General features: G+C 55.5%; 13 protein-coding genes across 13 annotated transcripts; 6 read left to right on the forward strand and 7 right to left on the reverse strand.

Annotated features, from left to right (window-relative positions):
* Positions 1-226: 226 nt before the first annotated feature.
* BU26DRAFT_562779 (uncharacterized protein) lies at positions 227-1,159 on the reverse strand (the record flags this gene model as incomplete). Its single annotated transcript, XM_033833070.1, has 1 exon — positions 227-1,159. One exon carries the CDS (start codon positions 1,157-1,159, stop codon positions 227-229), a length of 933 nt encoding a protein of 310 aa, XP_033685817.1.
* Positions 1,160-1,261: 102 nt separating this feature from the next.
* On the reverse strand, positions 1,262-2,982 carry BU26DRAFT_481192 (S-adenosyl-L-methionine-dependent methyltransferase). Its single transcript, XM_033825729.1, has 9 exons — positions 2,804-2,982; positions 2,695-2,745; positions 2,557-2,644; positions 2,480-2,502; positions 2,404-2,422; positions 2,235-2,354; positions 2,116-2,176; positions 1,919-2,056; positions 1,262-1,861 (listed from the first exon to the last, which is right to left on the reverse strand). Exons 1-9 carry the CDS (start codon positions 2,921-2,923, stop codon positions 1,402-1,404), a joined length of 1,080 nt encoding a protein of 359 aa, XP_033685818.1. The 5' UTR covers positions 2,924-2,982; the 3' UTR covers positions 1,262-1,401.
* Positions 2,983-3,133: 151 nt separating this feature from the next.
* Positions 3,134-5,343, forward strand: BU26DRAFT_453826 (cytochrome P450). The gene is made up of 7 exons (XM_033824842.1): positions 3,134-3,434; positions 3,491-3,589; positions 3,647-3,744; positions 3,795-4,153; positions 4,209-4,827; positions 4,887-4,949; positions 5,018-5,343. Exons 1-7 carry the CDS (start codon positions 3,188-3,190, stop codon positions 5,069-5,071), a joined length of 1,539 nt encoding a protein of 512 aa, XP_033685819.1. The 5' UTR covers positions 3,134-3,187; the 3' UTR covers positions 5,072-5,343.
* A 209-nt stretch (positions 5,344-5,552) lies between these two features.
* Positions 5,553-7,790, reverse strand: BU26DRAFT_603349 (uncharacterized protein; the record flags this gene model as incomplete). The annotated part of the gene is made up of 4 exons (XM_033835415.1): positions 7,729-7,790; positions 7,375-7,665; positions 6,505-7,324; positions 5,553-6,423 (listed from the first exon to the last, which is right to left on the reverse strand). The coding sequence occupies exons 2-4, from the start codon at positions 7,472-7,474 to the stop codon at positions 5,553-5,555; spliced, it is 1,791 nt and encodes a 596-aa protein (XP_033685820.1). The 5' UTR covers positions 7,475-7,665; positions 7,729-7,790.
* A 1,039-nt stretch (positions 7,791-8,829) lies between these two features.
* BU26DRAFT_562783 (uncharacterized protein) lies at positions 8,830-11,561 on the forward strand (the record flags this gene model as incomplete). The annotated part of the gene is made up of 2 exons (XM_033833071.1): positions 8,830-9,264; positions 9,312-11,561. 2 exons carry the CDS (start codon positions 8,830-8,832, stop codon positions 11,559-11,561), a joined length of 2,685 nt encoding a protein of 894 aa, XP_033685821.1.
* A 1,401-nt stretch (positions 11,562-12,962) lies between these two features.
* BU26DRAFT_562785 (glycoside hydrolase family 43 protein) lies at positions 12,963-14,083 on the reverse strand (the record flags this gene model as incomplete). The annotated part of the gene is made up of 4 exons (XM_033833072.1): positions 12,963-13,426; positions 13,538-13,557; positions 13,607-13,724; positions 13,786-14,083. The coding sequence occupies 4 exons, from the start codon at positions 14,081-14,083 to the stop codon at positions 12,963-12,965; spliced, it is 900 nt and encodes a 299-aa protein (XP_033685822.1).
* Positions 14,084-14,531: 448 nt separating this feature from the next.
* On the forward strand, positions 14,532-16,388 carry BU26DRAFT_591835 (DUF1680-domain-containing protein; the record flags this gene model as incomplete). The annotated part of the gene is made up of 1 exon (XM_033834817.1): positions 14,532-16,388. One exon carries the CDS (start codon positions 14,532-14,534, stop codon positions 16,386-16,388), a length of 1,857 nt encoding a protein of 618 aa, XP_033685823.1.
* Positions 16,389-16,521: 133 nt separating this feature from the next.
* BU26DRAFT_517600 (mitochondrial carrier) lies at positions 16,522-18,036 on the reverse strand. The gene is given in 4 exon segments (XM_033828611.1): positions 16,522-16,832; positions 16,895-17,586; positions 17,692-17,696; positions 17,716-18,036. 4 exon segments carry the CDS (start codon positions 17,882-17,884, stop codon positions 16,760-16,762), a joined length of 939 nt encoding a protein of 312 aa, XP_033685824.1. The 5' UTR covers positions 17,885-18,036; the 3' UTR covers positions 16,522-16,759.
* A 106-nt stretch (positions 18,037-18,142) lies between these two features.
* Positions 18,143-20,025, reverse strand: BU26DRAFT_517601 (sulfide,quinone oxidoreductase/flavo-binding protein). Its single transcript, XM_033828612.1, has one exon. The coding sequence runs from the start codon at positions 19,707-19,709 to the stop codon at positions 18,348-18,350; it is 1,362 nt and encodes a 453-aa protein (XP_033685825.1). The 5' UTR covers positions 19,710-20,025; the 3' UTR covers positions 18,143-18,347.
* A 200-nt stretch (positions 20,026-20,225) lies between these two features.
* BU26DRAFT_453839 (putative metallo-beta-lactamase domain protein) lies at positions 20,226-21,816 on the forward strand. The gene is made up of 2 exons (XM_033824843.1): positions 20,226-21,197; positions 21,249-21,816. Exons 1-2 carry the CDS (start codon positions 20,405-20,407, stop codon positions 21,656-21,658), a joined length of 1,203 nt encoding a protein of 400 aa, XP_033685826.1. The 5' UTR covers positions 20,226-20,404; the 3' UTR covers positions 21,659-21,816.
* A 253-nt stretch (positions 21,817-22,069) lies between these two features.
* BU26DRAFT_603354 (uncharacterized protein) lies at positions 22,070-23,016 on the forward strand (the record flags this gene model as incomplete). The annotated part of the gene is made up of 2 exons (XM_033835416.1): positions 22,070-22,929; positions 22,987-23,016. The coding sequence occupies exons 1-2, from the start codon at positions 22,231-22,233 to the stop codon at positions 23,014-23,016; spliced, it is 729 nt and encodes a 242-aa protein (XP_033685827.1). The 5' UTR covers positions 22,070-22,230.
* Positions 23,017-23,098: 82 nt separating this feature from the next.
* BU26DRAFT_270508 (uncharacterized protein) lies at positions 23,099-23,792 on the reverse strand. The gene is made up of 2 exons (XM_033821373.1): positions 23,662-23,792; positions 23,099-23,615 (listed from the first exon to the last, which is right to left on the reverse strand). The coding sequence occupies exons 1-2, from the start codon at positions 23,716-23,718 to the stop codon at positions 23,181-23,183; spliced, it is 492 nt and encodes a 163-aa protein (XP_033685828.1). The 5' UTR covers positions 23,719-23,792; the 3' UTR covers positions 23,099-23,180.
* Positions 23,793-24,296: 504 nt separating this feature from the next.
* BU26DRAFT_270510 (uncharacterized protein) lies at positions 24,297-25,799 on the forward strand. The gene has a single exon (XM_033821374.1). It carries the CDS (start codon positions 24,369-24,371, stop codon positions 25,476-25,478), a length of 1,110 nt encoding a protein of 369 aa, XP_033685829.1. The 5' UTR covers positions 24,297-24,368; the 3' UTR covers positions 25,479-25,799.
* The last annotated feature ends 20 nt before the right edge of the window (positions 25,800-25,819 follow it).

The following is a 25,819-nucleotide window of genomic DNA, read 5'->3' on the forward strand; positions in this document are numbered from 1 at the left end:
GGAGGGGGATATGTCCAGAAATCGTCTATGTAAGGAAAATGCATGCCTCTCTTAACCCACGCAGCCGATCGCTCCCTGACGGGGATTAAAGAGCCGTTCCCTTTTCATCGATCGCCCACAGCCACTCCTGAGTGCCTAGGGCCCTAAACCCAATCTACGACTGTAGAAAAGACACGACGGGAGATGATATGCTTGCTCGCAGCGACGAAGCAAGCACTTGCGTCCATCATCCCTTCTTAACCTCGTATGCCCAAGACCACAAAAGGCCACTATTCCCGCTCCCCACTTCCCTGTGCGTATCCAGCGCCTGACTCTCCACGCCGTCCGGAACAAGCGCTCTGCCAACTCGCTCAGCTTCACTCTTCAGTGCGTCACCGAACTGCGTCTCCGCCAGCTGCACTCGTCGTCTCGCAGCCGGCACACCCCCCCAGGCAAGTCCCTCAACGGCGACGTGAAACCCGAACTCCTCCACGCCTCTCTGGACGCCCAAGCGCTCCAGCTTGGACAGATCGAACTGGCAAGCCGACGCCAGGATGGCGGGGTCCACAGCGCCCCACAGAATCGAGACGCGGATCTCCTTGAGCGCGTCGTCCTCGTGCATCGAGCTCACCATGCGGTTCACCAGCGCCACGGACTCCTTGCGCAGAGTGAATGTGCCGTCTTTGCGGTCGAGCGGCGTCCAGTGCTCGAGGTGCAGGTGCTGCGCATACACCAATCCCGGGGTGAGCAGCGGGAACACGTACTCCGACGGTCGGTTCTCTGCATCCGTGTCCACGAAGTGCCACACCGACTGGCGATGGAACTGCGCAAGCCCCTCTAGCAGGATCTGCTTGCTCGCGAGAAGCCACGCCGCCGTGTTGACGGGCTGCGCGCTGGGCTTGCGGTGGCCGTACGTGACGGAGTAGAACTTGCGCAGGTAGCGCTGGCGCAGATGCGGCGTCGTGGTCCAGACTTCGTGGTACACTTGGTCGCGCAGCTCGCGGGGGAGCTGGAAGAAGAGGGAGGAGGAAGCTGGGCTGGGGTCTAGTTGCGAGAGAGAGACCGTCGGGCGCTGGTGGAGGCGCGGGCGTTTCCTGGCTGGCATTTTGGCCCGAGGGGTGGATGCTGTTTCTGCTGGGGATTTCTGCCCCGTGGCGTCGAGGTTGCGCTTTGTTGCCATGGCTGGTGTTGCACGTAGTCTGGCTGGATTTGGTGCGAGGCCGTCTGGCAGGGTTGAGCGTTGGAGTTGTGTGCGGACCGAAGGAGAGTAAGAAGTTATGTAAGACATACGTAATTGCGAACTAGTCCTGTTCCATCTTGGTGAATGTGACTGCTCACTTCTGGGGAATGATGCTAGGGTGGGGCTCTTGCCCACGTCTCCCTCTCACTTTTTGTTTTACAGATTCCGATTCGGCCAGCAGCTCAACTACTAGATTTCTCCTTCCTGCCATACACCACCCAGAAGTTCCAATAAGCATGCATCTTCCTATCCCTCAGATCCTTCCTCACCAGCGCCATAAAAACATGCACCTCCTCTGCCGACCATCCGAGCGCTCTGGTAAACAGCGCCAAACTCATACTATCGCATCCCCACGTGAAATTCTCCATCGCCCATCTTCCTAGCTCTTTATGCTTGGAGTCCTTGGGCCAGGTGTTGATGGGCCATTTAATCGGCGTCGCTACTACGTCGACAAAGCCGGCGGTCTTCATCATGTCGGGCACGTGAGAAATTGCGTCGAGCGGGAATCCGGCTTTGGAGGCTGCGTCGTGCATGTAGTTGTGCCAGCGGACGAGCGCGGAGTTGGTGGGGAGAGTGCCGTCGTCGCATTTTATTACGAAGTCGATGTCGTGGACCTCTAGGTAACCGTCTTCTTCCAGGAATCTAACCGAAATGTCAGTCATAACGGATTCCTTGTACATGTGGCGAAGGGTGAAGTACTCATAGCTCTGTCTGAAAAATCTTGGCCAGTCCTGAAATGCGCCGATCATGAGTTGGCAGTGGATATAATTGAACTTGCGCGAAAATGTCCAGGGTTTTTCTAGATCGTCGACTTCGAATGTCAGGTTGGGAGGAACACTGTAGTGCACCGTTAATGCAAGCTCTGCTTCCCTCTTTTACAGGGGACTGAGGCTTACTTTGCTGGCTGAACGGGCGCGAGATCGACTCCGAAGACCTCCGTCTCAGGGTGGGCGTCGGCTAGGCTCCGGGGTTAGCTGGATTGGCGAGACGGGCTACTAACGAGTGAGGCGGTTACCAAAGTCTATTGCCCATATGCCCGTCCCGCAGCCTACGTCGAGAGCGCGATGCACATTTTTGATCGGTGCGAATCCGAGTTCTTTATCCAGCGTGAGCCACACGAGATGGTGTTGGAAATCTGCAAGTGGTCAGCCTTCTCACCTATACATCTATAGCACAGAACCCACCTAAGCGCTCTATCTCTTGCTAACAAGGGCAGGTGTTAGCGTTGGGTCTTGGCACGTGGGAATCAGTGATGAGTACCTCGTCCATGGGAAGGACGTATTCTAGACACCGGGATTAGCAAGGAGTGAACTCGCAATTGATAGGGGGGAACATACTCGCTTCCATGTACCCCTGGTACTGTCGGCCATGCTCTCGCACTTGCAAGATCAATTCGTCTCTGAGAGAGGTAGTAGATGAAGCGACCTTCTGCGGTCAGCGCATCGTAGTAATGGCGCGAGCACGGCCTCACTCACATCGCTGTATGCCGAGTCACCATCATCGAACAGCGCCTCCTCTTCGGCATTCTAGAGAACTGTCAGCGAGTTTGGTCCCGTGGTGCGATCTCGATGTGGCATGACTTGCCGCGTCGGGCTCAAGCGCTTCCGTGTCGGCGGTGGGGTGGTGAGCCGGGCCGGTATCGGGCACCAGGCTAGAGCCCGCGGCCGCCGGACTGCCATGATCGTCGGGGCCGTGAGAGGCCATTGTTGGTTAAAAATGCGGCGTAGCAATAGTTTGCATTGGCAGGCAGAGGCTGTCAGGAGGTTTTCCGCGATCTGGGGACTGGGGATCGCCCCACATTGCCGAGATGTCGCTTAGACGCTGTCACGTGGAGGCAGTGACCTAAGGCAGCTAGGGCCAATCACCTCAGCGCAAGATGTGCAGGGCCCCTGACCGCTCTTCCAACTCTCCTGTGTCTCAGCCGCGTCGTCGCATCCACCCGCAGGCTGACCCACGGTCGTACAAATCATGGCCGCACCCACGGTACCGGGAACCTCCCCATTGGCGGCTCTCGAGCAGCTACCCAGAGCCACGGTTGCGATCGGTGTGTTGGGCGCCCTGGTTATTGCGTATCTCGTTCGCGTCGCGCTAAGGTGGTTCCGCTTGTCGCACGTTCCCGGGCCCTTCTGGGCAGCCTTCTCTTCGGCGTGGATGGTGAAGGAATCGCTCAAGGGCAGACAGCCGCTCGCTATCAAGCAAGTCACCGATAAGTATGGTAAGTTTGTCGTCGCTGAAGTGCGAAAGTCTCCCTAGGTACTGACGACACGCCAGGTTCGCTCGCGCGGATTGGGCCAAATGAGCTGGTCACAGATGATCCAGAGGTCTTGCGCAGGATGATGGCTGTCCGCTCTGCGTACACGAGAGGCCCATGTAAGCTGTGCCTATGAATGCGCGTACGAGACTCAGTATACGCTAACAGAGACACAGGGTACGACGCAATGCGCTTCGAGCCTGGAAAGACTAATCTCTTCGCTATGCGCGACGAAGCTGCCCACACCAAGCTACGCAACAAGATGGCGGCCGGGGTAAGCCGCATTTCTCCTCATTGCAGACAGGAATTAACCGCCCACTTTAGTATTCCGGCAAGGAAAACGAGTCGATGGAAGGCACCATCGACTTCCAAATCTCGCAGCTCGTTTCGCTCATCGAGTCCAAGTACCTCTCTTCATCTGACTCGTACCGCCCCATGGACTTCGCCCAAAAGGCGCAATACTTCACCCTCGACGTCATCAGCCATCTTGCATTCGGACATGCCTTTGGCTATCTCGTCGAAGACGGCGACGTCTATGATTACATCAAGATCACGAATTCGTACATTCCCATCATGATGATTGTAGCTAACATACCGTCTCTGGCGAACGTGCTGCATTCGCGACCTCTGAGGGGACTACTTCCTAAAGAAAGTGATAAGCTCGGTTTTGGGGCTTTCATTGGGTGAGTGGTGGCCCAGCACAATCGCTACAAGAGCCGCACTGACAACATTGCGAAGCGTCGCCAAGAAGGTCGTAGCAGATCGCTTTGGACCATCCGCGAAATCTCAACCCGACATGCTCGGCTCCTTCATCCGCCATGGGCTCAATCAGGAGGAAGCGTCCGGCGAGGCGCTGCTTCAGGTCATCGCTGGCAGTGATACCTCAGCTTCTACCATCCGAGCTGTCATGCTCCATCTCCTCGCAAACCCAGTGGCGTACAGAAAGCTCCAGCAAGAAATCGACACCTTCATCTCCTCTGGAGAAATCTCCTCGCCCATCAAAGACTCCGAAGCACGTCAAATGCCCTACCTCCAAGCCGTCATTAAAGAGGGGTTGAGAATCCTACCCCCGGCGGGCGGCACTTTCTTCAAGGAGGTCCCGCCCGGAGGCGACACGATTGACGGGAAGTTCATCCCTGCTGGAACGCAAATCGGATCCTCGCCGCTGGGAATCCATCACTCGAAGAAGATATTCGGTCCAGATTCAGAGCTGTACAGGCCTGAGCGGTGGCTGCAAGCGGATCCAGAGCACCTTGCGCAGATGACGAATACCGTGGATCTCGTCTTTCACTATGGCAAGTACCAGTGTCTGGGCAAGACGGTGGCGTTGATGGAGTTTAATAAGATTTTTGTGGAGGTAAGGATCACTCACGCGTGTGCGATGGCGAGATTGGAAAGCTGATTTCACCGCACTAGCTTTTGAGGAGGTTCGACTTTGCGCTTGCGAATCCTGAGCATCCGGCACATATCGCCAACGCGGTAAGTAGACTAATCTTGCTTTGGCCCCGGTAATTTTCCTCGAGCTATTGGCTAACAGTGCGCTATAGGGAATCTGGATCATAGAAGACTTCTGGGTTCGGATTACGCGACGGGGAGGGTGAATGTTGGGTCAAAGATGCTCTCTCAAGAGTTCTGCGGCATCGTTGCATAGCTTGCGTTATCGCGCCATGCTTGTCTTCTCATCCGGCATCCTGAATCTAATTCTTTATACTCTCTTTCGCTGTTCTCTCGTGCTAAGCATTTTCTATGTGGAAGCTGTCGGCTGTAGCTCGGGGTCGTGCCCGAAGGCGCCTGCTCAGTCTGCCGTCGAGCTACTGTAAGGTATGTGACCTGTAATGCTCCTTACACTATATCGCCTCCCATCATATAGAACGAACTTTGATCTTTGTATTACTTTGCAGAGTATAGAGTCTATGCATGCACCTTGTGGAGACCCGTATATCTGAGAACGCATGCGTATACAGTGTCCACCAACACCTCGGACGCCACCGCCTGCAGAGCGCTTTGCAAAGCCCTCAGTATAGAGAGCCATTCAACACACCTTAATTCTTTGAGTTCACTAATCTTAAGCTGAAGTCCGCGCTATCCAGAAGCGCTATCTTTCACCCCTAAGATTCCTCTCAAAACCATCCCCAACCGCTGCAGCTCCTCTCCGCCACTCTCCGCCCTCCACGCAACAAACAGATCCGGTCTCACAAGCACACACCCGTCGTCCTCCACGCCCCTCACCCCCATCCACTCGAAATACGGATCCTCCCACTCCGCTCCTATACCGATCGCCACCGCCTTAATCTCAACGCCGAGCTCCTCTCCCACCGCCTGCGCAGCCTCCTTCCACAGCTCCCCGCCAATGCCCGTGAAAAGCGCAAAGCGGCCCTTCCCAGCGATATCGAGCGTCGACACGAGCGGGCCGGGCACCGGGGTGTTGAGCCAGACGTGCGGGAGCCGGCGGCCGGGGTAGGTGGACGGGTCGTAGTAGAGGGCCGGTTCGCTAGCTTCGCGGGGGCCCGGGGCGAATGGGCGAGGCTCAGAGGACGCGTCAATGGCGGTGCTGGTGTAGAGCTGGCCCATTTGGATGCCCATAGTGTTGGTCTCGTGCTGCATGTAGTCTATGCGCTCCTTCAGCAGCTTGCGTCTTTGGCGGCCGCCCGGGGTGTTTTGCCGCAGTTCGCGGATGCCTTGCATGCGCTCTTCTTCTGAGGAGCCCGGGCCCTTGGCGCCGAGCGCTTGCCAGACTTCGGCGTGCTTGCGCAGGATGTCGTTGGATTCTTTGACGAGCTGGGCGGCGACGGGCTGCCGTTCGGTGTTGTAGGTTGAGAGGAGGGAGGGCGATGCGAGGCCTTTGAGGACGAGGTGGATTTTCCAGGACAGGTTGAAGGCGTCTTGGATGCAGGTGTTTGAGCCGAGGCCGAGCGTCGGTGGATGGCGGTGGATGGCGTCGCCGAGGCAGAAACTGCTGCTCGTTAGCATTTAGTCTCTGTGCGAGATGAGTGGACGAGGAACTGCCATTAGGGAGGTTAAGGAGGAGACTTACACGTTCCCTTTCGAGATCACATTCGCGCTTGTCTCATTGACCAGCCACTTACTAACATCCAACACCTCCACCTGCACTTTGGGGTCCCCAATGTAATCCTCGACCACCTCTTTCCACTCCTTCTCGCTCCTCTCCGGGGCGGCCACCCCCGGTCCCTTGGGGAAGAAGACGAATATCCACTCATACCATGGCTTCACCATGCGTCCTACGCACGTAAACGGATAGTCCCGTTCAAGCCGCACACACCAGTTCAGGTTGCCTTCGCGGAACCGCATCAGGTGCGACAGGTCAGCGCGCACGAGGACGTTGAAGGCCATGCCGCCGCCGGGGTGCTCCGTCATCGGGAGATCGAGTTTCTGCGCAACGAGCGAGCGGGCGCCGTCTGCGCCGAAGAGGTACTTTGTCGAGATTTGGTACGTGGCGCCAGAAACGCGGTCCCGTACATCGCACAGCACTTTGCCGCCTCCCTTCTCCTCGAACCCTATCAACTGCGTATCGAAGCGCACCTTGAACCCATTCGTAGTAGCGAACTTTACGAGAACCGGCTCGAGCAAGTTCTGCGGCAGATCGAGATACCAACACGGGCTCGTCGCTGCAACGTCCCCCTGCCGGACGCCTTCGCCGAAAGAGTATACGCGCGCGTATTCTTCGCCGGCCATGGTCTCGCACCAGCGGAAGTGCCTGAGGAAGACGCCGCCGTGTCCGAGTTTGCGGCATTCGTCCCAGAGGCCGATATCGCGCATGCATTCCATGGCTGCGGGGTTGTTGATGTGGGCGCGTGGCGTTCTAGCAGTTCCAGGGGCCGAGGAGATCACGATTCCTGGGACTGTCAGTCGTTGCGAGCGGCGAAGATGATGGGTCATGAGGCACCTTTGAGCCCGTAGCGCGCGAGGAAGCACGCTAGAGAGGCGCCTGCCGGTCCGGCGCCGACGATTAGAAGGTCCGTCTCTACGGGCGATTTGGGATCCATTGGCGTGTATCAGCGATAGGGAGTGTGGGAACGGGCTTGGAGTTCTTGATATGGGAGGTGGATGGGAAACGCTCTCGATCAGAATAGTGATAGGATGACGAATTGCTCCTCGAAAGCCCACGATATGGTTAGATGAGTTTATGCATATTCGATGCGTGGCAGAGTGCGGTAGTTATAAACACTAATGGACCCTGTAAACGTGAGCATGTGTGGCAAAAGAGCGGAGGCAACGTTGAAACGCGGGGCGCGCTCACTCTTCCCATTGTGATCGTTCCTCACTGGGCAACATAAAACCATGCCTACCCAGAGCCCTGAGTCTTACATCATATGCAATTAGGCCACCAGCAATGCTTACCCCCAGCTGCTGGTCTAGTCCGAGGAGAACCGTGGGTATTTAGTGGGCTAGCCGTTTCAGGCCACCATACATCCTCGTGCAGCTCGGGTGCGTGATGGCGCGAGCGCGCCAAGTCTGGCAATGCGTTTATTTTAACTTCGGCAACTCGGTAATTTGGAGCCGGAAACCCGTTATGCGTTACTATCGTAGGCGTACAGTCGTTCCTGTTCCGGCCGCCCTGCGCGATGAACTCGCGAGCACCAAAGCAGTCTATATCCTCGCCCGTACTTACAAAAGGTCATGAGCTATGGATGCCGGAGATAGAGAAGGATCCCCACGCTCTTAGTGGCTATCCAGGCAATATCCTAGGGCTCTGAGTGGTTCGATCGATCTCACGTACGTCCGGATTCCATCGCTCACGATCCTTTGTAGGTCTGTCGCCAACTCCTCTACCTCGCGAAGCCGATAGAAGGATAAGGAAGGCGCGGCGGAAGAGTCTGCCCATCAGCTCATTGCTGTCACTGGAGAGGTGGCTAGTAGGCCGGTTCGAACGCCAGAAAGAATGTGAAACCGATTGGCCGAAGGGTGGCTCCTCAAGATGGGTGCCGCATCGTCGTCTTCGAGAGCAGAGGGCAAAAGGAACATCATGTGAGTAGGGCCGTCGCCACATAATTTTTGATGCGTTTAGAGGCCTTAAATCCACTCTGGAAGATGCCGTTGATTTTTCTAAGGTTCCATGCTCTGCGGAGACCTCTTATCGATAAGATGTACGCTAACTGTAAAAGGAATAGTCTACTGCCACTCGTCCTCTGCTCCTCAATCGACCGGTGAGCGTGGGTGAGCACCAATCAGGCATCGGGTCGTGGCACTTTGTGTTTCCAGGCGCAGCACGATCTCAACTGATAGAGGTACGTTATGTCAGCATTGGCACACTCAAATCCCTGCTCATCAAGCTTCAGCCTGTTTCCACACCATCCCCTCGCCATTGCACAGCGCATGAGCTGCGGGAACAGCAAAGGCCATGGAAGCACTCGCGGCAGTGGGACTGGCCGGCAACGTCGTTCAGTTCATCGACTTTGCATGCAAGCTGTTCGACCAAGCGACGTCGATTTACCACTCGCACGCTGGAGCCTCCCAGGGCGCCCAGGACCTCGAATCCATCACGCAAAACTTACAGAACCTCAGCGCAAACCTCTCTCAGGGCACTCGGAATCGCCTTCATCGGCAAAGTTCCGCTTCGCACGATCAGGAGACAGCGTTGAGGAAACTCGCTCGAGACTGTGAGGCTGCAGCGAATGACCTACTCTCAGCCTTGCAGGGATTAAAAGCGAAGAACCCCGACTCGAAATGGAGCAGCTTTCGTGCTGCACTTGCAAGTTCTTGGAAGGAATCCCGAATAGACGCGCTGGAAAAGCGATTGAATGCGTATCGCTCCCAGCTCATCATCCAATTACAGGTGATGCAAAGGTACGCATCGTCGTCATTCGCGTCAACGGCCGTTAGCTGAAGATGAACAGCGACGAAAGCTCGAATGTACTCGGTCTTCTGGATGAGCTCAATGATAGAAGTCGGCGAATGGGCGCTGCTATGGCGGACCAGATATTCAGCTTGAGGAGCGAGGTCCAACATGCCGTCAAGATGTTGAGGGAAGACTTAGCCCACCAGAAATCACGCAAGTCCAGATTCGTTACGATACCATGGAAGGTGCAAGACAGTTCGAGCGTAGACGTCTCTGCTCTCGCTACCTCGCTCATCCAAAGTGAGACGTCCGGTACAAACATGGTCGTCTCCTTGGCCTTGCTAGACAGCCTCACGTTCGAACAGATGGACTTCCGGCACTCCAAAATCCATGAGGCACACCCACAGACCTTTGCTTGGATGTTCGAGAACAGTTTCAAGCGATGGTTGCAATCATCCGAGCCCATTTTCTGGATCAGCGGCAAGCCAGGGAGCGGCAAAAGCACCCTGATGAAATACCTCGTGGATAATCGGGAGACGCACATCCTGCTTCGTCAGAGGTCGGGCCTGGAGAAACAAGTCGTCGCGAGCTACTTCTTCTGGATCAACGGCACCGAGCTGCAGCGCTCGCAGGAGGGACTGCTTCAATCGCTCCTTTACGAGCTCCTTCGCCAGTGCCCTGATCTGATCGAGCCTGCTTTACCAGACGCATGGAGAGCGATGGCTTCGATTGTTTCGGAGGGCAAGTCTACTCGGTATACCTGGAAGAGAGCTGATCTCCTGGACGCTTTTAGACGACTGGCTACTCTTGACACGGCTGGAACACGATTTTGCATCTTCATCGATGGACTGGACGAATACCAGGGCGACCATGACGAACTCATCGATACCATCCGACGCCTAACAAAGATGAACGTTAAGATGTGCGTAGCAAGCCGACCCTGGAACGTCTTCGAGGCCGCTTTTGGACAAGATACAGACTGTAAGCTCTATCTACAAGACCTCAACAAGGCCGACATCAAACTGTACGTCGACGACAAACTACGACTCCGACCCGAATTCCAAGCCCTGCAAATCAGTACCGGAAAAGCCGATGAGATCATCAACGAGATTATCGAGAAGTCCCAAGGCGTCTTTCTCTGGGTCTTCCTCGTAGTCCAGTCACTCATCGAAGGACTAAGGAACCATGACCGGCTCTCACAACTACAAAAGCGGCTCAGGGACTTCCCTAGCGACCTCCACAAATTCTTCGCTCACATCTTTCGGTCACTTGATCCTACCTATAGGATACAGACCGCACATATGTTCCAAGTCGCACTCGCCGCTCCCGAGCCGTTGTCACCGCTTACCTATTGGTTTCTGGATGAGGCAGAAGATGTGCCAGATATAGCTTTGTGCATGCCCATTCGACCATTGACGACACGCGATCTCAGTTCCCGAATCACAGAAATCAAGATTCGCATCAACGGTCGGTGCAAAGGCCTGCTAGAACTTACCACTACCTCGTCACATGCGGGCATATCGATATCATGTGTAGACTTCCTCCATAGAACAGTCAAGGACTTCTTCATGACGTCGGAGATGCAACGCACCTTCGCCAACTGGCAGCACCAAGACTTTGACCCTGATTTTGAGATTTGCAAAGCTTCATTGGCGGAGCTGAAGTTTACGGATTGGAGTGATCCCTCAGAGGTACCCTCTACACGCGTTTTCCTCCGCGCGGCGAAGGAGTATGAGTCAAAACATCGAGAGACTCCAATGGCTTATCTCGAACACCTGGAACGTACCGTCAAGAGGAACGTCGTTCTTCCCCCTAAACAAAACGAAAGCTATTTCCTAGATATCGCCATAACGAGTGACCTTCTCGTCTATGTCCGCGTCAAACTCAACGCGCTTTCCAAGTCTCTCACAAAGGACGCAAAACTCGAATTGCTTCATCCCCTTGGTAACAGGAGCCTCGAAATGATATGTCTTATTCTCGCCATCGGCCCGCCTCTCGATATTGATCTTCGGCTTCAGGGGGAACTCTTGGAACAGTTCAATAAAAGGGTGCTCCAGCACGATGCAGTACTGATGTGTATGAAAGAGATGTGCAAATATTCGTCGTTCGCGATGCGGGAGAGCGGGGATCGGTTTCTATCCAGGCAACTTGACGATTACCTGAGGGGCAAGCTTTCGCCTGCAGAGATGGACGAGATGGTAAAAGCTAATCGGCCTGCGCGGATGGACGAGCTGGCAAAAGCCAATCGTGAAAAGAGATCGCCCAGAAACCTTTTCCGAAAACTCTTGCGGTGATATGGCGGACGACTTCGACCGTGCTTCTGGCCAGTGTTCGACTTAGGCGGGGTGACTCCAGACGTTACTACCCTTCCTATCACTAAATGGCTCCAAGCAAAGACAAACTAGGTTACAGGAGGAGGCATGAGTCTAGAGGAGCGCTGGAGTGTCTCTACTCCACCCATGCCGAACACTGCTTTGGCCTCCAACAGCCAGCGCGGCGTCCCTTCCGCACTGCGCATCTTTGCATCCACCGTCAAGCCTTCCTACACCATATCAGTAATCTCATTCCATCAACGCAAGCGCGGCACGCATTCCCAGCTTGTGCAAAAGCGGGCTCACAGCTGCTGCATCTTCCTCTTCACAATCTGGAGTTCCCTCCATCTGCGCAACGTATTTCTCGTTGGAGAAGTCGACGGCCTCAGCGCCTTCATTCCCACTTGGTGCATAGTCCTGGATCCAGCCATTGTAGACCAAGTATCGGCCTTCAAACATGCAGTTCTTCATGTCGCCCTCCAAGTCCCACGGCATGGTCGGCATCCGGGGCCATGGCTCTCCGCTCTATTGGGGATACCAAAGTTCCACTGCTCGGAGCTTCCAAATCTAAATTCGCGGAGTCGATGGAGCGATTCTTCGAAGCGGGCGAAGACATCATACCAGCGGGTGCGGTGCGCCACGACCGCGAGGGAAGCATCGAAATCTACCCCTCCATATACCCGGACATGGTCAGATTATTCCCCCCCCAGTCACTAAAGGGATAGAAATCTTCACCATACCGTGGGTACCCCTCTCTGTCTAGCCATCCCTTGATCGCGTGGCCGATTTGGTAGAGGATGGAGCAGTGGTCGAGATCATACAGCCGCGCAAAGTTGCACCATGTGAGATGATCCAGGCAATCTGCGAGTCATGCGAGGAGACGATTTGGCCTAGGACGAGAGTGCGAAGATGAGGGAAGTGGATTCCGCAGAGATCGAGCTTGGGGCCATCCGACCAGTACGTCGGTATAGAGGGCGAGGTGCTTTAGGTTGTTCATTGGTGGTTCCAGGAATTGTGCTGGAAAATCTTTTCAGACGGCGTGAGAACCGTCCTCCTGTAATACAATCGATTGCCGATTGAGAGAAGGATAAGTCCCATTGAAGGCAATATGAGGATAAAGTCAAGGATATGATATGACGGAGAAGAAATTATTGCTACATGTTGCACTGATACCCTCGGCTCATGGCGATTTGGGTCTCTCCGAATAAAGTTCAGCCAAAGAGGAAGAAGAAGAACAAGGCATGCATCGATTTGAACTTCACAGCAGAGCCCTGGACGTGGAGCAGACTACGAACACGAGCCAATATGAACCACAGTGTTTCGATTTACCTGACGGTTTCTACCTAGGTAATTCGGCACCGCTCCTCGCGCACTTAGAGCCTATTACCGAGGATACCGAGCAAGAAGAGCGTTATATTCAGTCTGCGTGACAGGCGTAACGCAGCCATGCTTCAACCCCGACGGAAAGCCAGACGTGCCAGCAGCCGACCAGCTCGGCGAATTAATATTCGACGTCTGGAACGGCACATACTGAGAGTAGTTGTCGAGCAGGAGATAGTAGCGTCCAGCTGCCGCGTTATCCGCAAACGACGCCGGTCCCTCCCAGGGGCTTCCCGAAACAACGTACCCAGGGACCCTCGTCCATGATCCAAACAGGCCGCCGGTGGTCATTTCCTGGTAGACTTGGTTGACGGTCTCGTTTTTGATGAAGCGAGCATAGTGACTGGATGTACCTAGGTACTGGAACTCTTGATCGATCACGGGGGTCCCTGAAGGCGCGACGTAGTCTCGCGGCGAGCTGAATGTCGCGAAGTCTTTGGTGGTGGCGTAGCGAATGCGATCGAGCCCTGCACTGCCCGTGTGGCCACTGTCAGAAGAGCTGTACAATCGCGAAGCCCAGAAAACGTAGAACTGCTGAGTGGCGTCGTCCCATACTGCTGATGGAGCCTAAACCATACCGGCGGTTGCACCTTCGACTCTACTAGTTGTCAATAACCGAACAGGGGAGGGCGACTCGTTCAGCTCACGTAGCCAGGGTCGGTCCTGACCAATCCACCAGGTTGCTCGACTTCCATACCACGATTCCTCGGCTGCCCTGACGCGTAGCTCGATCCCAAGAAAATCCTGATGCATTGATGTCTAGGTCTTTTTGTGTCGTGTCAGTGTATCGTATCGCTCGGTTGCTTCGGCAAAGGGGCTATCTTACCAGTTGCAATCATATAGAACTGTGTTCGAGCACTGTTCGATGCGAGGAAAATGTCTCGCACACCTCTGGTTCCCACCGAGGATGTCAAGACCGCATTCCCTCTGTTCAGCTTACTAAAACTGGTTGGCGAGTTACCATTCGACAGGTAGAGTTGCACCGCCGGGTTCGCGTCCGAAAATGTCGAGATGAGGTAGCCTACGTAGGTAGACTGGCGTTTGACGCTTTCTATGGGGCTAGCGGATACAAGGAGAGCGAATATGGCCGAAGCCACGGCAGCGAAGTAAGGAACCAGACGCATCCTATTTTGGGCTCTTGGAAAAATCACTGAGTACCACACATCTTCGTCCGGCATACATCCATTTTTTTTTTCTAAAGTAGTGAGGACAAGATAGACTAACGGAGAATTTCAGATCGTAAAATCGGAGGAATTACGAGACCCCTGGAAAGCATCCCCGCATTCGCAATATCCCCGACGTCGCTAAAGCCCGACCATCTGACTCGTGGAATTTCGTTCATATGTTAGTCTCCCGGTTCTTTTGGCCCCTCGGCACTCATTTATTCCGCGATGAGATTCGCCGGTCCAAATCCCTGTCGATGTGGGGTTAGATGTCCATTCTAGGAAGGCAAAATGAGCCTGACCATATACTCAAGTATGCGTCGTACTGCGTTTCCCTCGCTGGAGATTTTGGCCTACGCACTGCACGATTCCACGCTCTCTCTCGCCGGTTCGACTTCTATAAACAGTTATGCGTGGCTTTCTGGTAACGCTCGGTCTCATATTCCCGGCTTTGCCGGCGACTGCGCAAGTGGCACCCGTCGTTACTGAGACGGGAGTGTCTGCGCATCCGTTCGATATCAACCAAGTTTCGCTTACGAGCAGCCGGTATATGGCCAACCAGAACCGCACCATCAACTACCTGAAATGGGTCGATACCAACCGTCTGCTGTACAACTTCCGCGCCAACCACAAGTTATCCACAAACGGCGCCGCGACGAACGGAGGCTGGGATGCTCCCGATTTCCCCTTCAGGACCCATATGCAAGGCCATTTTCTCACCGCTTGGGCGCAATGCTATGCGCAGCTGGGAGACACTACATGCAGAGATCGGGCTACGAGTTTTGTCGCAGAGCTCCTCAAATGCCAGAATAATAATGCCGCCGCTGGCTTTGGTGCCGGGTACTTGTCTGGCTTCCCCGAATCCGAGTTCACGAAGCTGGAAGCAGGCACTCTTACGAACGGCAACGTGCCATACTACGCTATCCACAAGACCTTGGCCGGATTGCTCGATGTCTATCGCTGGATCGGGGATGCGAACGCCAGGACGGTTCTGCTGGCATTTGCAGGCTGGGTTGATACGCGGACGAGCAAGCTGAGCTACGATCAGATGCAGAAGGTCATGCAGACTGAATTTGGAGGCATGAACGAAGTCATGGCGGATATTTACCACCAAACGGGCGACACGCGATGGCTTACTGTGGCGCAACGCTTCGACCACGCTGCAGTCTTCAATCCTCTGGCGTCGAACCAAGATCAACTAAATGGACTCCATGCAAACACGCAGATACCAAAGTGGATCGGCGCAGCTCGCGAATACAAAGGCACAGGAACATCGAGATACGCCGACATCGCACGGAATGCCTGGAACATGGTCGTGAACGCGCACTCCTACGCGATCGGCGGCAACAGCCGGTCAGAGCACTTCCTTGGACCCAACGCCATAAGAGCATATCTTAAGTCCGACACCGCCGAGGGCTGCAACACGTACAACATGCTCAAGCTCACGCGCGAGCTCTTCGCCATGGATCCGTCCAACACCAAGTACTTCGACTTCTACGAGCGCGCGCTCATCAACCACATGCTCGGGCAGCAGAACCCCGCTACAGACCACGGCCACATCACGTACTTCACCCCGCTTAACCCCGGTGGGCATCGTGGGCTGGGGCCTGCTTGGGGAGGAGGGACCTGGAGCACGGACTACGATTCCATGTGGTGCTGCCAGGGCACGGGCATAGAGACGAACACGAAGATGCAGGACTCGATATATTTCTACGACAGCTCATCGCTCTACGTGAACCTCTTCACGCCGTCCAAGCTGAACTGGAAGGCTCGCAGTGTTACGGTCACGCAGTCGACGACCTTCCCTGCTAGCGATTCTACGACTTTGACTGTGGAGGGCGGAGGCACGTGGGTGATGAATATTCGCATTCCGGCGTGGACTTCGGGGGCCACTATCGCTGTCAACGGCGCAACTCAGTCCATCAGCGCAAATCCCGGCACTTATGCAAAGCTCTCGCGCACCTGGAGCTCAGGAGATACTGTTACTGTTAAGTTACCAATGCGCTTACGCCTTGTGCCGGCCAATGACGATCCCACTGTAGCTGCGCTCGCCTTTGGACCGACTATTCTGTGCGGTAACTACGGAAGCAGCACGTTAACTACGGAGCCGAAGCTTGACCTCGGGTCCGTGAAGCGTAGTGGTACTTCTGGCCTTTCCTTCACAGGGACAGCGGATGGGAAGGCAGTAAACATCGGGCCGTTTTACGAGGCGCAGGGCTTCAATTATCAGGTGTACTGGGTCGTTAGTGGATCGTTGCCGAGCTAGAGGGGCGATGCTAAACATATTTCGGGCCTTTCAGTTAAGTCAGCACAACGGATAGTTTGGTATTAGCTATAGTCTTGGAATATGAGTACACTATTGTATGGAACTGTGAACCCCCAATCTTCTGTAAACCATTCTCCCCCTAAATGCGATCCAAGAGCAGATAAACAGCAAAGTTTGATCCCTACGGTCAAGTCTTTGTTACCGTAAGCTCTCAAACACCTACTCCTTCTTACCTTCTCCTTACATCATACTAAAGCAATAGAAGCTGATCTCAGTATAGAACAGCGCATCGCGCTTTATAATACATTCTGCGGGTTACCCGCCGCCCAGGCAGCACCCGCACCACGCACCGACCATCTACCCAATGCGCCCTACTCCAAGCCCTTGAACTGCCTATACAGCTTACGATGCATCTCCAGAAAAAGGAATATACAAATAGTATGTCTACATCCGTCAGCAACGTCTCACGACCAACGTAGAATGGAAGGAAGGAAGGTTTCACATACGGTCCCTGACGCAGAAAACTCGGCACCCAACCCCTAACAACCCACCTCACGCCCTGCGCCCTCGACAGCTCCCCAACCAGCTCAAACATACCCTGCTTCTTCTCCGCCGACATCGCCCGCGTCTTGACCACATCAATCGGATTCGTCACCGTCGCAGTCGTCAGCCCCGCCATGAACGACGCCAGCAGCTGCGTCGTCAGAGTGTCCTCCAGCGGCGTGTAGTCCAACAGTAGCCGCTTCGCGATGTCGTACGTCGCCAGCTGGCCCGCCGTCGTCGCCGCCGCGCGGGTGCAGTTCGGCAGCCAGCCGCGGAACCAGCTGCGCGCGCCCTCCTCGCGCGTCATGCGAACGAGCCCGTCGACGGCGTGCTTGTAGTTCCTGCGCATGTGCGCGGGCAGCGCGGTGTCGTTCTGCATGCGCACGTTGAGCACGTCGGCGAAGTTGCCGGCCAGGCCGCCCACGAAGCCGGACGAGGTGGCCATGGCGACGAGCAGCGGGAAGCTGGTCTCGGGACCCGCGCGCTGCTTCAGCTCTTCGTAGAGGCCGAAGCGCACGGTGGAGTAGGTCAGCTGGCGTAGGACGGAGGCGGAGATGCCGCTGTAGAGGCCGAGCGGGCCTTCGGATTTGAGGATCTTGAGGAAGGTGCCGCTCATGCTGCGGGGAGCGGAGGCGGCGCGGGTTTGTAGCCGGACCTGGAGTGTACGTCATTATGGCTGTTCATGTGGGTGGGACCGTATTGTTTGGTTGGAGTACCTTGACTGAAGGCAGGAGTATGTTAGTAAGCGAGCTTCATCCCCCCTGAGACGTGGGCGCAGACATACCAAGATCGAACGGATGCGTGACACAGGCCGCCATGCTTGTGGCACTCCCGCCGAACCAAAACGGATACCGGATGTTACTAGTTTTCCGTTTCGGCTCAGTTGTTTCGGTCCGGTTCCCCAGCGTCGGGAGCGGCTGGGCCGGGCCTCCCATGCTTACGTCGGCGGACATCGTGTGAGGTGAAGGTACCCGCGGGCGAGATGAGGCCCTCAAATACGCCTGGACATGGAGTAGTTATGCTACTCATGGGCTGATTTCCCGACAGGCCGTAGGTCGCCGAACATGATCCTTGATTTGCGGCGATTTCAGATTGGTCATTCCGCGTTCCAGCGCCTGTTCCACGTCAATTGCCTTAGTCTGACACCAAAAGCGCCGACCAGAGAGCTTACACGTCTGCCTCGAACATCGAGGGGTGTCATATCGTTAGTGGGCATCAATAATGAAGGTTGCTGGTTTCTTTCAAATACAGCTTTTATTGTACAAGGTATCTTGCTGATCCTGAGGCTGACATTGTCCAAAATCTGACGCCAAATATGCAGCCCTCAAATGTGTAAGCACGCATTTCCCTCGACTTTTCATGTGCTGTCCTCATCACCGTCATGCCCATCCAGCCCCGCGATCTCCAGAATACCGTCTACCTGATCCATCCCTTGGGCCCACCCCACTGCCCCTTGACCATATACTTGTTGTACACCCACGGGAAGAAATCCTTCTTCAAATGGTAGAAAGCACGGCGAGGAGTAGCCTGATCGATACCGAACATGTCGCCAAAAGTCTCCTTGGGTATGCCGCCGTATTTGAACTCTGCAAGAAGCACCTTGTTCTCGCCTACCGTAAGTGGACACGACGTGTATCCGTCATATGCCGGCTCGGCTTCCTTGCCCTCGATGGCCCGCAGCAAATTGCTGACCATGACTGGTGCCTGAGAAGTAATGGCTGCCGCGGTCTTGGATGTCGGTAGCGCCGCAGCATCACCAATAGACCAGACATTGTGGAATTTCTTGTGGCGAAGAGTCTCCTGGTCAACGTCGACGTAACCAGCTTGGTCGGCCAGAGCACTGTTCTTGACAAAGGCATGGGGTCCCATCTTGGGTACCGCATGCAAAAGATCGAATTTCCTCGCAACCTTCTCTCCATCGGCGCGAACGAAATTCGCCGTATTGCCGTCGATGGATACGAGGTCGTGCTGGAAGAGGCCCTCAACACCCCTCTCCCTCCGCAGCTCATCGAGCTTGGCGCTGTACTTGGGTACACCGAACATGGTGGGAAGGCCGGTGGCGAAGGTTATGTGGATGGGAGAAGCAGCAGGGTTCTTGGAGTCGTACAAGCCTGCTCGCCTCCAATGATCCCACGCAAGCCACATGACTTTCTGCGGGGCGCCTGCGCATTTGACGATTCCGGTCGGTTGTGTGAAGATAGCGTTGCCTTTTCGGAGTGCTTCGATTGTGGTGATGGCCTTGTCGCAGTAATTATACTGATAGATAGTGGAAACGGGAGCTTTCGGGTCGGCCAGAGCCTCTGGCAGGCCCTTGATGCTGGTCAAGTCGACGTGGAAGCCGGGTACGACAACAAGCTGGTCGTAGCTGATCTTGTCGCCATTATCCAGGGTGATGTAATTCTGCTCAGGCGTGAAGGTGCCCACTTTGTGATTGTAGAATTTGAGCTTGGGGTCGATCATGGGTGCAAGCGGCTGTCGCAGGTCCTCCTTCTTCTTGAGACCACCACCTACCAGCGTCCATCCGGGCTGGTAGTGATGCCATTCGGCGGGGTCGACAACGGCAATGTCCTCCTTGGCGAACTTGCCGGATCGGAGAAGCTGATGGCTGACGGACAGACCCGCTGAGCCGCCGCCGACGACGACGACCTTGTGACTCCGCGAGGCAGCGTCCACCGGCGATACTGTTGCGAAGTGCCGGACTGCGGGCGCGGCCTGAGGAGCGACCAAACGCTTTGTAGCGCAGGATGCCACCTGGCACGTGACGGGATTGCGGAACATGGTCGGTGCAAAGAAGGTGGGATGCGTCCAAGGGAAACCACAAGAAAAGAGCAGGAAGGAAAGGAAAACAGAAAAGTATCCGATAAGCCACCGGAAAAGGAGAAGAAGGAGAGAATATATGTAGAACGCAGAATGGAGAGCTCGAGAGGCGACCCGGTCGTACGATCGATTGATGTAAAGCCTCGGGTAGATGCCGCCGGTATGGAACGCGGGCTGTCGGCGCAGGATAAGGAGTGTAGGCGCGAAATACGCAAAGGTCGTTTCGCAGATCGACAATAACTCGGGCTCTCCAGGGTTGAGGCTGCGTCAACGGGTGCGATAAATGATGTGGAGCATGGGAGCGACATTTTCTAGACGCTGCCAAGGCGGCCAAAGCTGACAAAGCCGCTGAGCCGAAGCCGAACACGAGTAATCGTCGAGCTCGCCGACGTCCCGTGGGGCGAAGCCGGCACGTCGCGGTGGCACTGATCGCCGAGCTCATGCCTCGCCGGCGCACGGACTGCATCGAACGTCACTCCAAAACATCATCGCGGGTAGAGTCCCTTCAACGCCATCATGCCACTCCCGCCTGAGCTCAGTGGCATCGGTCGAGGATTCATAAGAAGTGCGGGCCGCGTTCCTTTCCCCGCGTTTTCTGGCCTCCTTTAACCATTCACTTCGTCCTTCAATCAACGACACTCGCACCTCGCATCAGCATGGCAACCCTTCGGCTCGCAGTCAACAACAGATGGCAGGCCACGGCGGGTCTGCTTATGGCGCCGGCGAAGACTGCGCGAGTGGTGGGTCCAGCGCTCAGTGCTTCCGGCGCATGCAGCCAGAGCCGTTCCCTTCACCAACAGGCCGACCAGACAGCATTCCACCAAGCGTCTTCATCACCTAGAGCGCCAATGCCTGGACGCAGAACGAAGGCCTTGAACCAGCGCACAGCTGGCATGCGAGCCCTTCCCACCCAAACAGCCCAGACCGGGATGCAACGTCGGGCTCAGTACAGCACGGCATCAACCCCCGCCCCGGAACCCACCGTCCACAGCGCATTCGAAACCGCGACAGGCACATGGCAGTACGTGGTTGCTGACCCATCCACCATGGACGCCGTCATTATTGATCCGGTCTTGGACTTTGATCCGGCTACCCAAGTCATCACCACCAAGACCGCCGATTCGTTGCTCGCTATGGTGAAGGAGAAGGGCTATAGGATCGTCCGGCTCCTCGAAACACATGCCCATGCCGACCATCTCAGCTCGTCTCACTATCTCCAGAAGCACCTTGCCCAGCAGCAAGGCTACCGGCCGCCCGTCTGCATTGGAAAGCGTATCCCGCAGGTGCAGACCTTGTTCGGCAAGAGATACGGCATCGCGGCGAAGGAATACGACGGTATTTTCGACAAGTTCTTCGAGGACGACGAGGAGTTTGATATCGGTAACCTGAAAGCCAAGGCGATCCACCTCCCTGGCCACACCCCGGATCATCTTGGCTACAAGATCGGAGGTAAGGCCGCCGTAAACATTTCTTGACTTACGCAGGCTAATATTTCTCTAGACAACGTATTCTGCGGTGATTCCGTCTTCCATGCGGACATTGGCACCGCACGCTGCGATTTCCCCGGAGGCAGCGTCAACGACCTCTGGAACTCATCACGGAAGCTGTTCGCACTGCCAGACAACGTCAAGATCTGGACTGGCCACGATTACCCCCCAGCCGGGCGCACCGAGCCCGTGCCTTACATGACCGTCAAGGACCACAAAGCACAAAACAAGCATCTCAAAGACGGCATCAGCGAGGCCGAATTCGTTGCTCTGCGCAAAGAACGCGACGCCATCCTAGGAGAGCCACGACTGCTGCACCAGTCCCTGCAGGTCAACATTCGTGCAGGAAATCTTCCCGAGCCAACTAGCTTCGGGCAACGGTTGCTTCATCTCCCGTTGAAGCTCAAGGGCCTGGAATGGTAGGCTAGACGCCCGACCGCACTGTAAGGCGATCCATGCACTAGCAGGGGTGTTCGGAGTTGGGTTGGCTTGTATAGTATGTACCATGATACTACTCTCCGTCCAAGCGACGCATTGGGAGTTGCATAGCGCATGTGCAGCATAGCGCGAAAATTTTCAAGCATTTTTGAGACACTCAACCGTCTTCTGCTTCGTATTTCCGCATTCTAGCTCATGATTGAAGGACAAGTTCGTTGAAGGTACACTAAGACTAAAGCGGACATGCGCATATTTTGTTACAGATGCGTATATTTCATCATCAGCTAAGGCGCTAGTGCATCGGCCAGACTCACACATGCACCCATGCATGAAGACTTCCCAGGTATTTCTTCTTGATGTCTATTTACTCTTTTTCACTATACGAAAATCGATATTAAAGTCGGAGAGCGACACGATCGAGGCGCCTGAAACCGTCCATATAACACTGCGCTAACTCCCAGACTCCCTGAGGAACTCGCTCACTCCACAGACTTGATCCTTTCCATCCCCAAACACAACAGTGCAGATACCAGCAAAAGCAACGTGCTCTCCGTCGCATGATTATTGCGCGCGTCACCCCTATCTGCAGCGCGTCCTTATCAATCCCACGTTGCTCGTGCGGGGTCCACGTCGCCACCTCATTGGCCAATTCATCGCAATTGCGTCGATCCCCCAGTCGATCTATCAGGTATCGCATTTCGAAAATGCCATCAACGTCATCGTCCAGGACGTGCATATTTGTTTCGTGTTGCGTTGGACTGTATTGCAAAGCTGAGCTTGAACGCTCGTGTCGCACCAGTCTCTCCGCATCTCACACCGTCAATCATCAGTTCCCGATCGAACTGCTCCAGCCCAACACAATGCATACCAGAATCTTCATCTCCCTCAGCACCGCCGCCCTCTTCTTCATCTCCCTCACACTTGCGACCCCCCTCGAAGAAGCCCGCGCCGCAGCCGCACACCCCAACCCCGACGCCAACCAGCTCCTCCGCGCCATCTACCCGCGCCAAATAGCGCCCTCATCCTACACCACCGCGCGCACCGCCAACACCGAGTTCGCGCCGCCGCAGACCATCAGCCCGACCAGCACGACGCCCGCGACGCCGATCACCAGCCGCGTATCGAACAACGAGATTGTGCCGAGCTCGAATACGGGGCCCGCGCCGCCGCTCATCACGACGGATAGTCGGACGGCGAATACGCAGGCTGTGGGGCCGTTTACCGTGAGCTCGGGGAAGGCGGCGCCGACGGGGGTGGTGAGGTTGGATGTTGTGCTGGGTGGGGTGGTTGTCGGGGTTGCGGGGATGGTGTAGGATGAGGGAGGGAGGGGGATGGGTGGGTGAGGGAATGGGAGCTGGGGATAGTGCTTCGAGGCGCGTTTAGTAGCAAGCGAGTAGGATTGCAATGGAGAGTTCGGCAGTTTCCCTGTTTCCCTACAACGCTCTTCTCGTCTCTGCACCTCTCCACTTCCTCGCCTATACATATCCTTTGAACAGAGGGCGGACGCTTAGTACTCAATCTCCGCCCTTCCATCAGCATCTCTCAGTTCTTCCCACATCCCCGGCTGCGCGGCAAACAACATCATAGCGCCCATCTCCGCATCCACACGCAAGAAGTCCAGATCCGCCACGTTCGCCAAATCAACGCCGCCTATTCGACAAATCACTATATCCCCCTTCATCGCAGTCCTGTCTAAGATAACGAAAAAATGGGGATCGAGCTCGGCTTCTTTTGGCTTGTTCTGAAGCCACTCTGCCACGTCTTCAACTTTCTTCCCAATGAAGGGAGATCTGTACGATGAGGAAATGGGGGGCTTCTGGCCTTCGGTGGGGACGCTCAGTGTCTTTCTCGGAGCATCGGCGTAGTCGTCAGAGGCGAGCCAGAATGGGTAAAGAGAATCTTGGGTTCCTTTGAAGGCTTCTGAGAGGATGTTGTTGATTTTCTGGGGCTTTTAGTAAAGGCTGAGGATAGCAAGGGTGTTTACTCACGTCTACCGGAACTTCCACCAGCGGGAACAGAGCAAACGGCACGCTTGACCATACCATCGCAAAGTTCTGAAATCGATACTACTAGTTCAAAGAAATGGGGAACGAAATTTACGTTCGTAGTTCAAGCTAGTTCAATAGATAGATCACTTCGATTTGGTGTAGAGCCATGGTAGTGCTGTGCCTCATCGCCGATTACGTCATTGCGACCATGGAAGCCACGCATGGCATCCTGCGCCGCCTCCCAAGTATCTCATCCCACGGGTTCATGAAACGGACATCTTTACATCTTTCTGCTTTGGAATACTAACAAATTATGCGCTACTCCTTTTCTTCCCCCAGGGCCGTCCCTACGCCACCCATTTCTGAATGCGGCGGCTCTAGCGAGCTTTGCCGTAAAAGTGATTCCCATGCTGGCTAGTGATGGGCGCAGATGGAGTGTTTCTGGGCGCACTCTACGCTATGTCGCATAACCGCCTTCTCACATAGCACGTGCTAATCAGCAAAAGAGGCTCGTTCTTGCTCCTAACTAACAATAAAAACAGAGAACAACCTGCGCAGAATATTCCTCACTACTACCCTTTCCACATCCTAGAATCCGTCTTCAGGAGATGGAAGACATAGAAGTCAAAAGAGTACGCAGCTAGTCTATTTTCTTCATACTTGATTCTCCAACACTCCGCTATACTCTAGCCATTTTCTAGTTTTCCATGTCTCCTTTCCCTCTGGCTTTCTTTCCCTTGACCAAGCATCCCCGTAACGCCATACTCGCTGTCCAGTTAGAGAAAAACGTCACGCGCAGCGGACCACACCCCATTTCACTAGCCGCCGACTCCCTACCCGTGCAAGCATATATTCTACTTCTTGCCCTCCTCCTCTTCCCACACCCGCTCTACCCTAACCCAACCACCAAAATGGCGCCCAAAACCAACAACATCCACCCATCATCCCACCCTACACACGCCAGTCCAAGCTCCTCTTCCTCCATCGAAGCCATAATCACATCTCTCCCCTCTCGTCCAGACACAGCCGCAGCCGCAGCCACATACCACTCCTCCATCCGCACGTCCGCCGCCCAACTCCGCGCCTTCCTTCCCTCCAGCCCCGACCCCACATCCCCAGCAGCAGCATGGCTCCCCATCCCCGAGGCCATCTACCGCCACGCATCGCGCTTTCCAGAGCGCGTGTCCACGTGCGTCGATCTCTTCCACAGCATCGCTGACACGCTAGAGTGCGACACCGGCGAAGCGACCGTGCAAGACCAAGAGCAGCGGAAACGCAAGCAGGAGTTTCTAGACAGCATTGAGCGCGTGTGCCAGGCGGAGATAGCCTCGTACGGTCGCGCAGAGAAAGAGGAAGACGTGGAAGTACCAACTAGTTCTATCCTCCTCCTCGGCCACCTGCACGCGCACTCCCTGCTCTCCTTCCGGATCTTCGACGCCTTCCTCAGCTCGACACTTTCCCGTGCGACGGAGTCGTCTGGGGGAATGCTTTCGGACGAGCAATTCGCGGCACTCGTTGAAGTGCTGACGCTCAACGGACCTCGCATTCTGGCGTCTGCTGCTCCGGGGACCAAAACGGCGCTAGAACGATACGTTAGCCAGTTGGAAGATATTTGCGAGGGCGGGCTGGGTGGCGCGTCGGGCCAGGCGTTTATGCTGTGGGCGCTGAAGGCGAAGATGAGGGATGGGTGGGCTGGTGGGGATGGAGAGGGAGGGATAGGAGGGGTTATTGCCGGGGTCGTGGAGGCGGGGGATGAGCTTTTGGAGTATGACGAGGTGGTGAGGGAGTTGGGGGAGATTAGGGAGTGGCGGCCATGAGAGGAGCATCCCTCGTTGATAGAGGTTGAGGCGGTGGGGCACGGTAATACTCATCCTGGAGTGCTTTAGTATCTTCTCCATAGTTTAGAGGAGCCACGGGTCCGACACGTCGGGTCGGTCCCATAGGCACCACGCTCGAAGACGCGAATCGTTGTCGTCATGATGCCGGCGGAGGGAACGCCGAACATCCGCATTGGCCGCGAGCGCGTCGTCTATGTACTCGCACGGCTTCGTCGTCGCCGTACAGCGCTGACAGGAGCGGCCGCGTCCGGGAACACACCTGAATCCCCTATCTTGAAGCCCCTTAGCGCCTTATCTATAGCTCAAAGGGCCCGTGTATG

Source organism: Trematosphaeria pertusa (assembly GCF_010094035.1).
Source record: "Trematosphaeria pertusa strain CBS 122368 unplaced genomic scaffold BU26scaffold_5, whole genome shotgun sequence".
NCBI lineage: Eukaryota > Fungi > Ascomycota > Dothideomycetes > Pleosporales > Trematosphaeriaceae > Trematosphaeria > Trematosphaeria pertusa.

What these genes read in the sequence shown, in the direction of transcription:
- BU26DRAFT_481192 (XM_033825729.1), bottom strand. Translation starts at nt 2,923, where the DNA reads ATGGCCTCTCACGGCCCCGACGATCATGGCAGTCCGGCGGCCGCGGGC. An exon ending in AAGCGCTTGAGCCCGACGCG is followed by an intron (nt 2,746 to 2,803) that starts GCAAGTCATGCC and finishes ACAGTTCTCTAG; the next exon opens with AATGCCGAAGAGGAGGCGCT. An exon ending in CCAGGGGTACATGGAAGCGA is followed by an intron (nt 2,503 to 2,556) that starts GTATGTTCCCCC and finishes CCCGGTGTCTAG; the next exon opens with AATACGTCCTTCCCATGGAC.
- BU26DRAFT_453826 (XM_033824842.1), top strand. Translation starts at nt 3,188, where the DNA reads ATGGCCGCACCCACGGTACCGGGAACCTCCCCATTGGCGGCTCTCGAG. An exon ending in TGCGTACACGAGAGGCCCAT is followed by an intron (nt 3,590 to 3,646) that starts GTAAGCTGTGCC and finishes ACAGAGACACAG; the next exon opens with GGTACGACGCAATGCGCTTC. An exon ending in CGGCACATATCGCCAACGCG is followed by an intron (nt 4,950 to 5,017) that starts GTAAGTAGACTA and finishes AGTGCGCTATAG; the next exon opens with GGAATCTGGATCATAGAAGA.
- BU26DRAFT_517600 (XM_033828611.1), bottom strand. Translation starts at nt 17,884, where the DNA reads ATGTCCGCCGACGTAAGCATGGGAGGCCCGGCCCAGCCGCTCCCGACG. An exon ending in AGTTTTCTGCGTCAGGGACC is followed by an intron (nt 16,833 to 16,894) that starts GTATGTGAAACC and finishes TGACGGATGTAG; the next exon opens with ACATACTATTTGTATATTCC.
- BU26DRAFT_517601 (XM_033828612.1), bottom strand. Translation starts at nt 19,709, where the DNA reads ATGTTCCGCAATCCCGTCACGTGCCAGGTGGCATCCTGCGCTACAAAG.
- BU26DRAFT_453839 (XM_033824843.1), top strand. Translation starts at nt 20,405, where the DNA reads ATGGCAACCCTTCGGCTCGCAGTCAACAACAGATGGCAGGCCACGGCG. An exon ending in TCTTGGCTACAAGATCGGAG is followed by an intron (nt 21,198 to 21,248) that starts GTAAGGCCGCCG and finishes ATATTTCTCTAG; the next exon opens with ACAACGTATTCTGCGGTGAT.
- BU26DRAFT_270508 (XM_033821373.1), bottom strand. Translation starts at nt 23,718, where the DNA reads ATGGTATGGTCAAGCGTGCCGTTTGCTCTGTTCCCGCTGGTGGAAGTT. An exon ending in TGGTGGAAGTTCCGGTAGAC is followed by an intron (nt 23,616 to 23,661) that starts GTGAGTAAACAC and finishes TAAAAGCCCCAG; the next exon opens with AAAATCAACAACATCCTCTC.
- BU26DRAFT_270510 (XM_033821374.1), top strand. Translation starts at nt 24,369, where the DNA reads ATGTCTCCTTTCCCTCTGGCTTTCTTTCCCTTGACCAAGCATCCCCGT.